Source organism: Molothrus aeneus, chromosome 9 (assembly GCF_037042795.1).
Source record: "Molothrus aeneus isolate 106 chromosome 9, BPBGC_Maene_1.0, whole genome shotgun sequence".
Classification (NCBI taxonomy): Eukaryota; Metazoa; Chordata; class Aves; order Passeriformes; family Icteridae; genus Molothrus; species Molothrus aeneus.
Window position 1 is genome coordinate 19,715,279 of NC_089654.1, and position 16,445 is coordinate 19,731,723.

The 16,445-nt window shown below is 35.4% G+C and overlaps 1 protein-coding gene across 1 annotated transcript in view; it reads right to left on the reverse strand.

The window, feature by feature from the left end:
- The window catches only part of COL11A1 (collagen type XI alpha 1 chain), a 125,112-nt gene that overhangs the window by 92,074 nt on the left and 16,593 nt on the right, over positions 1-16,445 (reverse strand). Inside the window, exons 3-5 of the mRNA XM_066556125.1 lie at positions 15,948-16,161; positions 13,409-13,571; positions 1,685-1,813 (exon numbers count right to left, since the gene is read on the reverse strand). Coding sequence (XP_066412222.1) covers positions 1,685-1,813; positions 13,409-13,571; positions 15,948-16,161 — 506 coding nt within the window. The remainder of the gene's footprint in view (positions 1-1,684; positions 1,814-13,408; positions 13,572-15,947; positions 16,162-16,445) is intronic.

Sequence of the window (16,445 nt, forward strand, 5' to 3'; positions counted from 1 at the left end):
TTATTTACTATTTAGTAGACCATTCTATCATTCTATAAATTCAGTCTGCCATTTATTCTATTTCATATTTATCACATCGGTAGCATTGCTGATGCAATTATTTTAGATCACTATTACACATTGAAGAGATCTATTGACTTCACTGGGAATATTTATGCAAAGTGACACAAGGAGCACAACAAAGAAATTGTGTCTTAGGTCAGAAAGCTAAGCAAAATAATCCAATCACCTCTCTCAGCAAAAAATGAAATAAACAGAAACAGTAGTTGTCCATTTTATTAATCATTACGTGCTCTTCAATTTGCTTTCAAATTAATTTTAAAATGTTACACTGCAAATTAGGATCCTTGATTTTATATTTTTCTCTGTAGGTACTCCCACAAACTCTGTGTTACCAAGAGGGAAAACAGGGCTTTGAAAAATACATTAAAAACTACTAAACCCAAGAGCAACCAAATAAAAGCAAACCCCAGGAAAATTCCCAAGCAAAATTAAAATTTTCTTTTAAACTTAATTATGTAAAAAACCTTAGGTCTTGCTACCTTTTTTTTGTTTGTTTTTGAATAAATTACCAGCAATATGCTTTCAATCTGTTCTGGTTTGGAATATGGAGATCCAGGTATGCAGGCACATGGACAGCAGGTCCTCTGGGGTCCTCCTGAAAAGCCCAGACCCCACACACTGTAATGCAGAGTAAAGTTTTCTGCCTGTGTGTAGGTGACTTGACACATCTTGAACTACACCTCAAATGGAATGGATGTGGAGGGAGTCTCCTGCTGACATAATTTTAAGTCAGAATAAATAGTAACAACAAATAACATTATCATGTGTTTAGGAAAAGTTCAGTCCCAAAACAGGCCCAAAGCAGACATCTAAAAACAGTTCAGCAAGTTTTTAATGCTAAGCTCTTGAGCAATCAGTAGTGATAACCAGTCAGATCATACATGGTGTGCATACAAGCTGTCCAGAGCCCAGTTATGATTGTTACATTTTGGAAAAGCTTTTCTCTTTACACTGCTCAATGCAAGTACTTAGAATGTGTACAGCAGTACATACAAGCACTCAGAGGTCTAATCTGAGGACCTACCTTGACCTGGGTGAATGACTCAGTTTGTGGCTGTGAGAACGGTCTACAGTGACTAATGGTTTCTCCAAATATCTTTCATGTTTCTGGGAAAAATTCCTACTCTGTTTTGTCCTTGTTGGTTTACCTCCTATGAGTGGAACTGGCTGAAATACTTTTCTGTGCACATGCATTTGTGCATGCAGCTCATTAAAACACAGGGCACTTTTAACAGGAGAAGTTTACAATTTTGGAATACTCAAAGCTCCCACATCTTTCAAATGTGGCATTTGTTGAAATCCAGCATCAGTAAAATTATAAACCTACACAGGAAGAATAAAAATGCATGAGTAGACAAACTCATACTGCCATAATTTTTAAAAAGAATTACAGTTTAACTTCACTGAGAATGATGATTGTTCAAATAGAACCAGGGTGATAGGTTCCTTCGAATGCTTGACATAAATGAGTGGACAGCAAAAATGAATGCACTCCTGCAACCTGATTTCTTCACCTCCAGAACAATGCATGCCATTTAGCTGGAAGTGTTCCTTGGGTAACTTTTCTCCAGCACAGCCACTAATGTGCAATAAATCCAGTAATACACGACTGATTACTCACCTCATCAACTCGAGGATCTTGAGCCTGAGCAGCATTGGGCACTGGGGAGTCACAGTCTGGGCTATAATGCTCACAATAGTCAAATGCAGCTCTGGGATCAGCTATAATCAACAGTTGCTGGATCTCACCCTGCAGGAAAGCATGGAAAGCATATGCAGATTAAATAACAAAACCAAAGGTAGTCTACAGTTCATCAGGAGTACAGAGTTCGCATTCAGAAACAAAACCAGGCACATAATGCTTAGACATTTCCATCTGTGGTTATAAATAACATATCCACTTAATTTCTGCTGCTATTATGGAAAACAACTATTGTTCACATGGCAGAACAATGCAAATTAATACCAAATGAACTAGGTGCAAAATTCTAGCTTAAAATCATGTCTGGTATTAAAAGGAGAGAGTGACAAGGTGTAAGTGCTGATCTGTGATTTTCATGCTGTTTGTTTACTTCTACACTGGGAATCAGTCTAAATTCCTAACATTTAATTCAGGGCACTTCCTATTACCAGCACGCAGCTCAGCATGCAAGTGATCAACAGTATAATTATGAGTTTGCATCACATATGCAGTCTCAAAGGAGATAATAAAATAAAATAAAAAATAAAATAAAATAAAATAATCTGTAGCAGAGACAGTTATTTGAATAAAATATAATTAAGGGAGCACTGTGTAAATACACACTATAGATTGTGTTGGAAAAAATGTAACTGCTAAAAAATGTTGGTTTTGCCTCTACTTCGATATGTCATGCATAAAAACAACATCACAGAAAGAGACCCACTATTCTGCATAATAAAAATGGCTCTGCTGAGATCCCCTACAGAGATCTTGAATGTTTATCATTTTCCACAGTAAGCTGTCTGGTATCCAGTGTATTTCTTAACATAGTGGTACTATTTAGGCAGCATTAGGTTAACTTCTGCCAACATTTCCACTATAAATTTTGTCATCCAGAAGCTTCTTATGCTCACATAAAAATAAGTTTGTTGGAAATTGGCACATGTTCTTGGTCAAAACCCATTAAATTCAATCTCTCACTATTTCCCCACAAGGGGGTGAGTTTTAAGATTTATATACTTCTAGCAGGATTTTTTTTTTGTTTTACACAGAGGGGCAAATGAATACCTTTGTTAGTATACCTGTGCCTGTTTTGTCTTTAAAGACAAGATATCATAACTGATGAAAATCTACAGGTGAGAAAATTCATAATTCTCTCAGTATTTCCTGAATCACTTTACATCTATCATAACAGTGATCTTTAACAAATTAAGAAAGCTGGAGAATATTTTTAAATAGTAGCTAATAATTGCAACATTCCTTCCTTTCAAAATGAAAAATAGAGACATAAGCAAAATTTCCTCAAAGTGAAAAAAAAATAAATCAAGAAATAATCTGCAATTTTACTACAATTTTTTTACTAATTTTTCAGTCATAAAGTAAGAAATAGTTTCATAGCACATAATGGCTATATGCTACATGTCTGCTTTTCACAGTGGTCTAAGCCCACTTTACTTTTATAGACTCATGTGTGTCTCAGATTAATTTAGATTTAGAATATTTTTTTCTAATCTTCCAGAAATACTACAAATGCAGCAGTTTGTTTCTCTGTCAGCAGTTCTGGACTGTCTCCTTTATTTACCTTAATTCCTTTAAGGTAAATTCCTTAAGCCTTTAAGGCTTCCTGATTTGGACATCTTACAAAACCTACTACACATACAGAAAAATTCCCCCTTTGATTTCTTCCACGACTCCCTCAAGAGGTGGAATTATTTGAGAGTTTTTGTGCAGTCACTGTCAGCCTGAGCTATGCATCCCCCATCTTCAGCAAAGTGTTTCCAAAGCGCTCTGCCCTTTCTCTTTCACCAATCACATTAAAACCAAGTGAGGCAGAGGAAAAAATGAGAGAGAATAAGCAAGTGTAAGACAAAAGAGGTAAGTGACCCTTTTGAGCACCTAGAGGTGGATGGGTAGAACCTCTGTCCTCATCCTACTGAGTTCAAGTCATGGTCTTGCTCTTTGGCCCTGAGCATTCCTGGCTGTCTGAGGTGCCTGGACAGATCTCTGTGTCCGCAGAGTGTCAGCCAGCGGGAGCTGTGCCCAGACAGCTCCTGAAACTACTGTTTAGTTAGAGAGCCTAAGAGAACACAGGTCCAGGAATACAGCCAGTACTCTGGAGCTTTGTGCTGGTCTTGAATGCCATGGAATTTTGGCACTGAGTTCTGTTGGATTGTGTGTTTGCAAGAAGCACTTGGTATGCTGTTACCACTTGGCTTAAATGTGCCTAAATTGGTTAAAGCTGTTCCTGATCCATTGACTGTATTTCCCAGCCCTGACTGTCTGCCTGTCATGGCTCCACATAGATGGAGGCCCTCAGAAATCCTACTCAGAATACATGAATTTTTACAGAATACATACATTGCTACTGGCTATAAATGTACGAGAAGTTTACTGAAGAACTGATTGATTTTACTTTTGGAATCCCAAATGTTTATTTCCCTCTTTTTCCTTCAAGATGTGTTACAAAAATTATTCCAGTAAATTATTCATTTTCCTTTTCTATTTTTTATTTTCTGTCTTTGCTAATTAAATTGTTTCTCTGAGTATTTTGTTCCGTGAAGCATTGGCTGTACTGTAAGAATAGTTCAAGATTTTTCCTTTCAGATCAGGTCAATCACACCAGCTCATGAAGTTCCACAGGCATTACTGCAGATTCCATTATTGTGATTTAGTTACCATTCTAAGCTATTTGTTGGACAAATCTATACTCTTTCTCTTTGAATATTTTTCACAGAATTGCTTCAGACTTTACAAACACATTCTTTGATTTTAACTGCTTTACTTTCTGAGACCAAAATAGAATTTTATAAAGTTCCTTGCAAATAAACTACAATCTGGTCATATTTCATGACCTGGAGTCATAAATGAGGCACATAAACATCTACCTGCACAACTCCTGAGAACTTTGAATTATGGGTTATTAAGAATTCCAATAACTGACCTGTAAAAAGATACTGAGGTATCTAAACACATATGCATATGTCATATCATTTTTCTTGTATGAAAATTTCAGGAACAAAGGAAGTCTCATGAAGTAGAATGATGAAAGCAAGAGAGAGAGAGCAAAAACTGAGAAAGAAAAATAGATTAAAATGTACAAATACACTTGAGCATCCTTCAGTACTCTGAAAAGTGCATAGAGGAAAAAAAGGAAGTACAAAAGCCTATGATCAAAAGACTAGTTCTTCCTTCTCTATGAAAATTTCACAACCACATCTGTTGGCAAAGACTGCTCGCGCAATTTCAAAGTTGGAAGTTGCTATGTAGCATGCTATAGAGGTAAAGCCTTCCAGATCTCTGCTGAGCCAGTCATCCAGCACGCTTTGGTGTCAGAGGTAAGTGGGATGGCAGCAGAAGGCAGACACAGAGAACCTGTGGTGAGGTGTCAGGCAGACATACACAGCCACTTTTCATATTAATACCTGTAGCAAACTGCATGCTTAACTTGCCCCAAAAAGTTCTAAAAGCCTAGTTCACTTTTGAGAATCATAACCTTCTGCCTTGTAACAATTTTTTTTCCTGGATAATGCTTAAAACAGTGTATTTTAAACAGTGGTTTGTCAAATATTTAATGTAACTTGCTAATTAGAGATAAGAAAGATGAGCAAGGTATTCTATATAACATTAACCATACAAGCAATTTGGAAGTAAATTTTAAATCTTAATATTTAGTTTGGATCCTAAATTCCTTCTAGAAAAAGGCACTAAGTTATTGTCAAAGTCAACATATAACTCACAAAGGCAATGCACAGTCCAATAATTCATTGTAATATGGAATAAAAATAGTTAAAGTCTATGAACATTTTCATTCCTCTTTATTTCAGAGATATGCTCATAACTAAAACTAGAGACTTTTGAATCAGCCTCATGGTTATATGATAAAATCTGCCTGAGCCAAGATAAAATATCTTGTCCACCAATTATACCTAGTGTGAAAGCATGGTACAGAAGGATTCCTTCTAAGAGGTACCCCACCAGATAAGTTATTCTTTGCAGAATCCTCCAAGAGTACTAAAAGGAGTTGTTGTGATTGAGGAACTATTCACTTTGTTGCATGCCAGAGCCAATGTGGAGAACCAGGCTAGAGAGGCAGAAGGAGAATATGCTCAAATCAGTAGAACTCACGCCTGCTGGAACAACTGCACACACATTCACTCACATCAACTGTTCTACTACAAGGAACAGCCCAGCTAAGAATGAGAAGAGTGTGCTGAATTCATTCATTGAAAATTCCTCTGTGAATCTCACAGACATTCCACAGTGACGTCCTGGAATAAGAAAATTTATGTGCATGTACACTTCCAGGACTTGCTGAAAAACTCAAAGCAGTAATGCACAAAGTGAGGTATCTGCACTGGAAAAATAGCTTTGATATGAAAACAGCACAACACTAGAAAAATCCAGTGTTGAATAGCAAAAAAAGAAATGCACACCAAATTTGCAGGAAAGCAGTAAACTAACAAGTTCTCTTTGAAGAAATCAGTGCAGAAATTACTGTTTTCTTCCAGTCTGTAAAATTTTAATGGTCTAGTTGTTCTCTAGTTCCACAAGAAAGTCAAACAGTTCAGGGGCAGATTTAGGGATATCTCTTTTACAAGAATTTTAATAAAACAATAACCCTGCCAGGTGAAAGTTATTTTGTCCAGGGAATAGCAGGTAAGCATTACTTCAGAAGCTCTGCAGGGAGAAAAAAACACAAACCAAACAAAGAAAAAAATCCCCAGCAATTACTTAAATGACTAATTTATATATTTGAGGTTCAAAAATACTTTCTTTAACTAGAGTGTGATGGTTAGAATTAGCAAAACACATCTTCATGATTCACACTGGATAACGTTACTACGTCTTATGTGCTTATAAGGAGAATTAAATTTTAAAGATATTTACGTAAATTTTGATAAAAGCAAAACAAAAGCAGTGCTAGGCACTAAATCAACTCAGAAGAACAAAATCAATATCTTTCATTTTAATGTTATGGCTAAAGCCTGAAATTACAAAGTGAGTTTTTCAGTAGATAGCAGCAATCAGCATAAATACCCCAACCTGTATTTATGCCAACTTTCTCTAATTAGTTATGTGACAGTACAGCTATAGACTCCAAAGAACAAAAGTCTAGACAGCATGGATATTATTACTATAGAATTTAGAAAAACCTGCTGCAGAATTCATTTAATCTTCCTGCAAAGATTTGAGGGATTGAGGAATTCCAGGAGCTTTTAATATAATATTCCATAACCCAGGCCCATTGTACAATATAGCTGGAGAAAGACATTTAGAGCCTGCCAAACTGAAGCACTGTAAAAGCAATAAACTGTGAAAGCAGAATACTGCACAGGTCAAAGTTTCCACAGAAATCAATGTCTTCTTGATTCTTTGAATACCATGCTTATAGAAGGATAAATTCAGCTTAGTTAGGAAATAGGTTGATATGCCAATTATAATTTTTGACCTTCCACACATAGCTGTTCACAAAGTCAACTGCAATTCTTGGCTGAGAGATTAGATTTTTACTACAATGCCTATGCAACAGCAAGTGTACATAGACACAGGCGTGCACGTGTGCCCAAGGACATCCTATTTTCTAGATAAAAGACCTACAGGTCTCTTACATTTTCATGTATTTTTTAAATCTTATTTACATCTCTTGTTTAAAACTGAAATGTATTAGACACAATAATAAATTAGGTGATAATAAATCCTATCTGTTAAGTCTTTTGAAGCTGATGCAGCATGCAGCATTCTTGGATCCCAGGTTGTTAATTTTAAATGTAATTACAGACAGTTTTGTTAAATGACCATTCCTTTGTTTTTTGGGAAGATTCCTTGAAAATGAAATTGAATTCCAATGAATTACCAGAACTTTGCCCTCTTCTTCTTTCCCCCTCCTGCTTCCAAAAAGAAGAAAGGGAAACTGGATTTACCTTTGCTCATTGAACATAAATTTGGAAATACTGTAAAAAATTAATAAACACCAGATCACCATTCTTTGAGATAAAAAAGAATAAAGTAAATCCAAACAAGCCAAATATAAAGCTTTTGTAAGAAACCCTGATTTTTTATGAGGTGCCTCTGAAATAAAAGAATTGTCTGCTTTGCTTTACTTTTGGTTGGTGTTAGTTTTCTTTTTACTTCTCAGTGCTCAAGTTGTCGACTTTGGTGTTGATATCTAAAACACTGATTCTAAGTATTTTCCCCTGAAAAATCTGCACGTGCACTCTGGGGCTGCCCATGCTCACAGGTATGTGAGGGACAGGTCCTCAGCTGCTGGCTCACCCACACTGCTGCAAGGCACTCAGCCTATCTCCAGCTGCTCCACTTGCTCACTCAGCTATTCCTACTCCTTTAAATAGGAATCCCATCCAGCACACAAGTGTTTTACTGTTTTTTTCATGAGAACAGATTAATGCCTAGTATCAAAATCTAAACCCTTTATTAACAAGTATTACTGCAAGGATTTAATCCATAAACTCTGCACTGTTAAAGCTTTCATGGGCTTTAAATAAGACTCTCATACATCAGGTTTTGTCTTGTTTTATTAGTTTACAGCAAAGTGCCTAAAAATTTATGGTATTGGTCTGATGTGTGGTGTTTTGAAGGAAAAAAGGTGTCTATAGAGAAATATCTGCATAAAGACTCTGTTAGGTCTTAAGTTATTATAAAATACTTATAAAAAACTTGGATTGTTCACACCAACAGTAGTAAATGAGGAGTGACAAATCCTTAAAGCTGGCAAAGAATAAAAAGATTCTTATGTAAGCTACAAACATATTTCAATGTTTCAAAACATGTAAGCTACAAACATATTTCAATGGATACAATTCAAAATTCCTTTACTAGGTGCCATGTACCAGCATCTCACTCATTTTTTCTTCCTTTTTTATTTTTCTTTTTTTTAAATTTTTTTTCATTTGCATTTTGGGAATTCTCTTCTTTGCAGCAAGCACTTACAAACCAGCTGTTCTTGCAATATGTATTTGAAAACACAGAAGACATTAATTTCAAAAGACACATATAAAAGTTTGAGGAATGTTGTGACAGTCTTTCAAAAACAAGCATTTACAAATTAGTTCCACTGATATCAAAAGATTCACTTCAGTGAGCAAGGGCTTAGCAGTGTAAATGAAGGTCTCATAATTTGGCAGTTAATAATAATACAGTTTCTAGACGGCATAATTTTATTATTTTAAGATGCATTCACGGTTTATAATTTGCTTTTCATCATTTGTATGCACCTGATGCTTAGTGCTTGCTGAATTCACTATCTTGCTTTTAACATCATATTGATTTCCATATTAACAAAGCACAATGTCATAAAATCTCAGATTAGCACTTATATTCAGGAATGAGCAGCAGGCAACTCCAAATTGGAATTTTCTCACATAAAATACTCAACTGCCCACTAGATTTAGAAATCACTTTAGATAATTTTTTTTTCTTGTTTTTACAGCTAAACCAGAATCTTTCTGACAGCACTACTAAAAAAAAAATGCCTCTTAGCTTTAGAACCAGTAGGTAAACTTACCAAAGAATATTTTGTGTTTTGGATATACAAAACCAGTGAATTTGGCAGCAATTTATTATGTTCTCAGGACACTAATTGGCCCTTTCTTCTTTCAGTGATCTACCTGATCTCTGGACACCCAGAATGCTTACTTAGTCAGAAATTATTGATCATCATAGGAAAGTTATGTCATGAGGTCATGTCACACTCATTAAAATGTAAGCACTTAAAATCTGCCAGTGTGCTATTACATATTCTTGTGTTACTGCTAGAGTTAGAACAGAGAACAACTGCCTAGAAAACAGAGGTTAATATTAAGAACAAAAATAAAAGAAAAGGAAATGGAAATGGCCAAGAATTTAATTTAGTTAAGTCTTGTATTAGAAACTTAACACAATTATAAAAAAAAGAAGAATATTAGAGCCACTGAGATGTAACATTGTTTTAAAATAAATGTGAAATATTCCTCACAGGAACAATATTTGTTCTGAAGCTTCTAAATGAATGATCCATGCAAATATGTTAAAGCAAAAGATACAATCAAGTCGAGAGGAGGTCAGAATAATGTAATGATACCTGCTTTGGACTCATTTGTATACAGCTGCTTTCAATGGGAGTGAGTTACCTTAGAGATGCAATGGGGCTTGGTGCAGTTGCGTTCTGCTGCACACATTGGTACAAGACCAGAAAGAAATAGTATCATATTCAATTAGTAGGTCAATAAAGAATAAGAGTTCATTATATGTATCTAGGGTTATAATTTCCTCATTTTAAATTTCCATTCATTTGAGGAGATTGAAGAGTGCTCTACTGTTCCTGTTCCTACCAAAGCCTTGGCTTGTTATGAGAAAAATATCACTATCACCCAAGATAAGATGACCCCTGTGATGCATGGATACAATATTAATCCTTCTGACACTCTGAGCAAAAGGTAATTGTTTTTAGGGGCTTCCTACATTTAAGCTAACAAAGGCTGCACGTGTCATATAAGAAGTCTGTAGTAAACAGTTTTATGTCTTAAACAGTTAAGTCTAATGTCATGACCAGATAACTTCTGGAATTTCCTGCCCAGAAAATAAGACGCATTGTGTTATGTGTATCTTCAGTGACTATTGTGGTCTCAAGATACAGCAGGGCTCATAACACAGAAACATGAACAAGGAGATCCGTGAAATCAGCAAAAGTCATTCTGAGCTGCCATGAATAAGAAAAACAGAACATTTAACACACAATCATGTCACGGTCAAGCAGGGATAGATTTCAGGAAACAGCACTAAACTTTAGAAATTGTAGCACCAGTAGCTAAGTGATGGATAAATTGTTGTTAATAAAACAAAAAGAATGTTGTTTAGAGAGCAAAAAACAGTAGATAAACTCAACATGAACTAGATTATGTTTTGTTTGGCCAGACTTAGGACAGAGGTCACTTGGCTTGTTCTCCCTGGAGAAAAGGAGACAGAGGTGAGACCTCATTCAGTCTCCAACTTCCTTGAGAGAGGAAGAGAAGGGGCAGGGACTGATCTCGGCTCTGTGGTGACAGTGACAGGAGCTGAGGGAATGGGCTGGAGCTGTGCCAAGGGAGGTTTAGGTTGACTATCAGGAAAAGGTTCTTCACCTAGGGGATGGATGGGCACTGGAACCGGCTCCTCAGGGCAGTGGTCACAGCACCAGCCTGACAGAGCACAAGAAGCATTTGGACAATGCCCTCAGGTACAGGGTGTGATTCCTGGGGTGTCCTGTGCAGGGCCAGGAGCTGGACTCGATGATCCTTGTGGGTGCCTTCCAACTCAGGGTATTCTGTGGTTCTATGATCCATTAAAAATGTATATGGCCCAGTATTTTTTAAATTTTGGGATACATCCTAATTTCAACATGAACATTTTTACATATAGATTCAGATAATTGAACATAGGTATAAATTATTCCATGGTGGTTGTACAGTAACAAAGAAAACAGAAACCTATCCCAAAAGCAAGGATTGCAAGCTTCTAATTTAAGTAAGAGTTGAGACTTAATCTAAACCCCCACCAATTTCAAGAACAGCCTTGTAAGACTGCAAGTAATTTCTCTGAATAAAAAAAGAGAAGAGAGGTGCACTCAGTTGAGTAAGACCTAATCAATGAAGACATTCAGAAATGTACAGTGAGGCTAAAAAAGGTAGAAATGTTGCTGTTCTCAGTACTGAATCTTAAGATTCAGCCACTTAACTGACCTTACAGACAGCTGCACAATTTTTTTTGTGAGTCCAAAGCCTCCTTCTTAGTGGGTCTCAGCTGGAATTGAAACACTGACTTGCCATGTCAGTGTACCAGATGTCAGAAAAAAAAATCTGGCAGAGAACCAGCTAGCACTACTTTCCTTTTCCTCCTTCCACAACTGACAACACCCTTGGAGAAAAGTAATTTTAATTCATTCCAGCAAATTCCGTAAAGTTATATCCTTGTGTCCACTTTGACTTCACACAGCTTTGACTTCAAGAAAAAATGCAGGGTTATTTTTGATTTTCATCAATTAATCTGATAATTCTGATTTAAGTGCTAATTTCAATTTGCTAAGTTATGTCTTCATCCAACTTTACTGACTCTTTCAACAGTTGCACCAAAAAATAATTGCATTCTACCACATCCCTTCCCATCTTTTGGGGTAAATGATAAAATAAATATCTCCCTTTACACACATATCGTAAAAAAAATTTTTCCAAACAGATATGTATGACTATTTCAGCACCTCTGAAACTTCAGACAGATATTTTTATTTAGTGATTGCACTGAGTTAAACAAACCAATCATCGGTGTTTATCTATTGTGCATTTCCCTGCTTGAAAACTTTTACAATGGTTACAAAGTTTGCAAGAACTAGCCAGACCTTGCTGCTTTAGCTTCTATGAAAATCTAAAATCCCGTGGAAAACACTAAAAAAAAGGTTTATCTAATTTTCTTTTTCTCTGAAATCTTTTTTACTTATGCATATTCACATTGCACACGTTTTTGACAGTTTATTGTCAAACAAATATTGGGGAAGCTGGTTTCTCACCTAAGAAAGAAATAAAAATGAAAATTTAAAGTAATTATTCTATGAGGAGACCAAAAAATCCTTGTCACATCCCAGACAGAGGCAACTGTGGAATTCATCTTCAAAGAGAAAATAATGTTCCTCAGATGTGCAAACTGTATTGGGGACTACAGGTGAATTAGGCTGCAAATACCAAACATATCATACTGCTTGATCCACTAAATCACCCCAGAAATTTCTGTATTCAAAAGGCCCACAATTCATCATGTCCATGGAAAACAAAGATAACAATGCTACAATGCTACACTCAAAATTCCTATTTCCCCTCTTGATACATATGCAGCTTCTCGAGCATATGTTCTGCTTAAAGCTAGGATTAAAACTGTGGACCTTTATAGAGCACAGATGTTCTGTAAATGAAATAACTACCAATCTTTATTTTTTTTATTTTTAATTTAAATTTTTCAATTTTAACCATTGTATAACAATGTTATAAATGAAATTCAGTAGTACAGATTTAAGAAGTTTCATAATTAGTCTGTAAAAATAATTATTGACATAAGGATTCTACCCAGAAAGGCCTCATGATTGGCATTTACTTACTTCCTTAAAGGCATTTTACCCTTCCTATATGTACTTCTTGGCCAGTAAATGATGGAAACATATATGTCCTTATTGCCAAAGTATGTTCCATTTACTGGAAAGAGTAATAGGTGGGATAAACACTTTAGCAGATTCATATTACACAGAAAACTTTCCAGGTCCTTCTCCCCTGCTCTCAAATACTGTTAGCACACACATATATCTGCAAATGCTTAAGAGATACAGAAAGAAAATGATTTAGTATCATACTACACAGCTTTCCCTGATTAATTCTCCCAAATACCTCAGGTATCTCAATATTAGGCAGAAAGACAAAAAAAGCAACTCCCTTCCAGATACAACAAAAAGGACAGAAAAATGCACCAAATCTTCCAACTGTACTCCTCCCTGTTTTACTTCTCTTTTATTTCAGCCTATCCTAACAGGTTCTATAAATCAAAGTTTGTACATTATACCAGCATTTGACCTAAAAATTATTCTGGTTTGCATTAAGTAACTTGCTCAATACAAAAAAACCTCAATTCAATTTGTTCATTATTGATTCGTACCTCAAAAACTTCTTCATCCAGAATCCTGGTTCCAAAGACAGTGATGCCATTGGTGTCCACAACTGTTTTGTCACTTCTGTCAAGTGGTTTTGTAGTTTTTTTGTTACAGTCAACAATCATTGTAACACTCTTTTTCTCCACACTGATAGCTACTCGATGCCACCTATTAAAAAAACCCAACATTGTAATTTATGTTTTTAAAACTAGGTCATCATGTTCTTATCAAATCAGTTTATAGGAGATGGTGCACCAATTAATTCACAGATAAAACTTAAAATGTCTCCTTTTATTTCTTTCTTCTACACATACACAAGTGTACAAAGTGCTTTGACTACCTGCTCTATACATTCTGTCCCTCAGCACAAAGGGGTCTGATCCACAGCTCATTGTGAACACCCTCAGAAAGGTGAAGCTCAAGCTGAGGTTCTCTGCAGCTTTAACCAGAGAACATCACCAAACTCAAATTAGATGTCAGTGCACAGTTTATATTTTAATAGACTGAACAATATGACAGAAGATTCTTTTTTATGAATGTGTTTGATTTTCCAAATTACTGGTGCAAATATAATAAACCCAGCAGGTTATTATTTATTATTTACAATTCACTATTTTTCCTCTGTGATCAACCATTAGAATTTTAGCATGTTCTTTTACATACTTGAAGGTATACCATAGCTATAGAGAAATACATACAAACAGTTCCAACATAGATACTTTTCTAGATAAATATATTTACAAATACTTGGCACTATTCCTGCAGCAATAGCATCGCCTACATAATATTCACCAAAAAGTGAATGAAGTGATTCAGAGTATAGACAAGTGACTTTATTTTAGAGACATGTGAGAATAAAGTTTTGTATGTTTTGCCCAACTCTACTATGTTCTTTATGAGACTTTATGAATAATCATGACAGACTACGTTAATTTTATGAGCTTCTCTGCTATGACAAATGTTTAAGAACAAAAGCAGACCACTCTGTAATCCACCATGGAGTTAAAGGTTAAAGAATCTTTGATAGACCAGGGCAAAAAATGTAAAATATGTCATAATAATGACGGGTAAGAGGAAGGCTGGAATCAAATTATTTTAGTTGGCATTTGTGCCATTTAGGCATTAGGGTTGCCTAAATCAGAGAGAAAGCTTAGATCATTGTTACAAAGAGTGTCTGTGTATCAAAAGGAACACCTTGAAGCTAATGGAATCTGACTGCTAAACAGTATCACTGAGCCAGAACTATAATTCCATGTTTTCTCTGGAATGCTGTTAAACACTATCATTATAAAAGCAAACTGGCCATGCATCCTCAGGCACATTACACTGTTCACACTTTTTAAATATATCTCAGTTTGAGATGAAGATTGTTGTCCTAGATCCTTCACAAAACAGCTGAGTCAGAAGAAAATTGTTGGCTTATCTTTTGAAAGTGTGTAGAAGCTGAAAGCATAAAATCATAGCTCACTGTGCCTAGGATTGACTCCAGTTGATTTAGAAGTTGTATAGTCTCAGGGTAGAAAATTGTACCAAACCAAGTTCATTTTTATTTCTTCATTTCAGCTAGTTTATCAACATTTTGGATTAAATTCTATGCCAAAGCTTTGTTATTTAGCAAAAGTCTATTTAAAAAATGCTGCTTTTTTTATCACTCCTTCTGCTAGGGAAATGAATCAAGTCTAGGTTTCATCATATAATTTCATTGTCTGGTAATACTAGGCCAAGCAGACAATTAATTTTTTTTTTCCTCTTCATTGCTTTATAAACATATTTCATTTTATTTCAATTTTTGCCCTTCCTCACTGAGTTTTTTTCTTTTGCTTTAGTAAATTTACTTCTGTGTATCTCTGAAGACTGTAGTTGCTCCTCTTGGACTGCAGCATAGCAAATAAAAAGCCTTTGAAAGAATGAATGTCCTTTTACAAGCACTGGAATGACATTCCCAGAGAATGATTGCTTGTCTACGAAGCTACAAAAAACTAACAACTGCATTACTAATGCAAGAGGTATTTGAGATTCATTCCTATACTGAGGGTACAGTATAAATCCTTATTCTTTCCTGATTTCCTTATACATAGGAATTTCAAACTATTTTATTTATCTGCTGGTTTGGCTCTGGATAGAAGAAATTCTGTGCTGTCTTGTCAACTTGTCTTCATACTGCCTACCACCTTTAAGTGGACCAGACATTTCTTTTAGTGAGATTATTCCTTGAGACTTTTTGAAAACAGCTTCTTTGTGTATTGCACAGAAAGAATATTCATAGGTTTAGTTTGGGTTGGATCAACTTCTATTACTATTTCTTCACTCTTAATTTATAAAAATGGCAGATAAGCTGGTTTCTTTCATTTATAGCTGTATGTACCATTTGGAGCTGGAACTGTATTCTGCTGCAAAGCCTCTCTAATTTTGTACTACACCAGTCCAACTAGCTAGAAACAATGTTACTGACAAATTTAAATATTTAAGGAAACTGTTTGTAAATAGATAATCACATATACAGTGGTCTGCAATATGTTCTTCATTTAAAAATTCTCCACTTACTTGCCATCAGCGATGTTGACTGTCCTGAAAAGAGGATAGTCTTCTGGGGCAGGTTTTCCATTTTGATCTTCAAACAGGAAGACAGGGGATCTACCAACTTCAACACCAACTTGCTGAATTCCTTGTTCATTGTAGATAGACAAAAGGAAAGACTGAATACCCTTTTTAGGTTTTACTGTCATTAATATTGAAAAATCTTCTGGAAAACTTCCACCTGCAAACAAAATGATATATACAGCTATAAATTCAGAAAATATGAAACCATTTTTCCATTTTTTCTATAAGCACATAGGATCCAGCATAAAAAATGCAGGGTTTTCTAATTCTCAAAAATGAGTACATAAAAAAATTATATTAGGAACATTTTCTGTGTCTTTTTTTTTTTCTTTCTGATCTCACTTTAATTCCTGAAAAGTAAACCTTAATTGTTCTTAAAAACATAACTTGAAAATCATACAATCAAAAAATGGTTTGGATTGAAAGGCACCTTAAACTCAT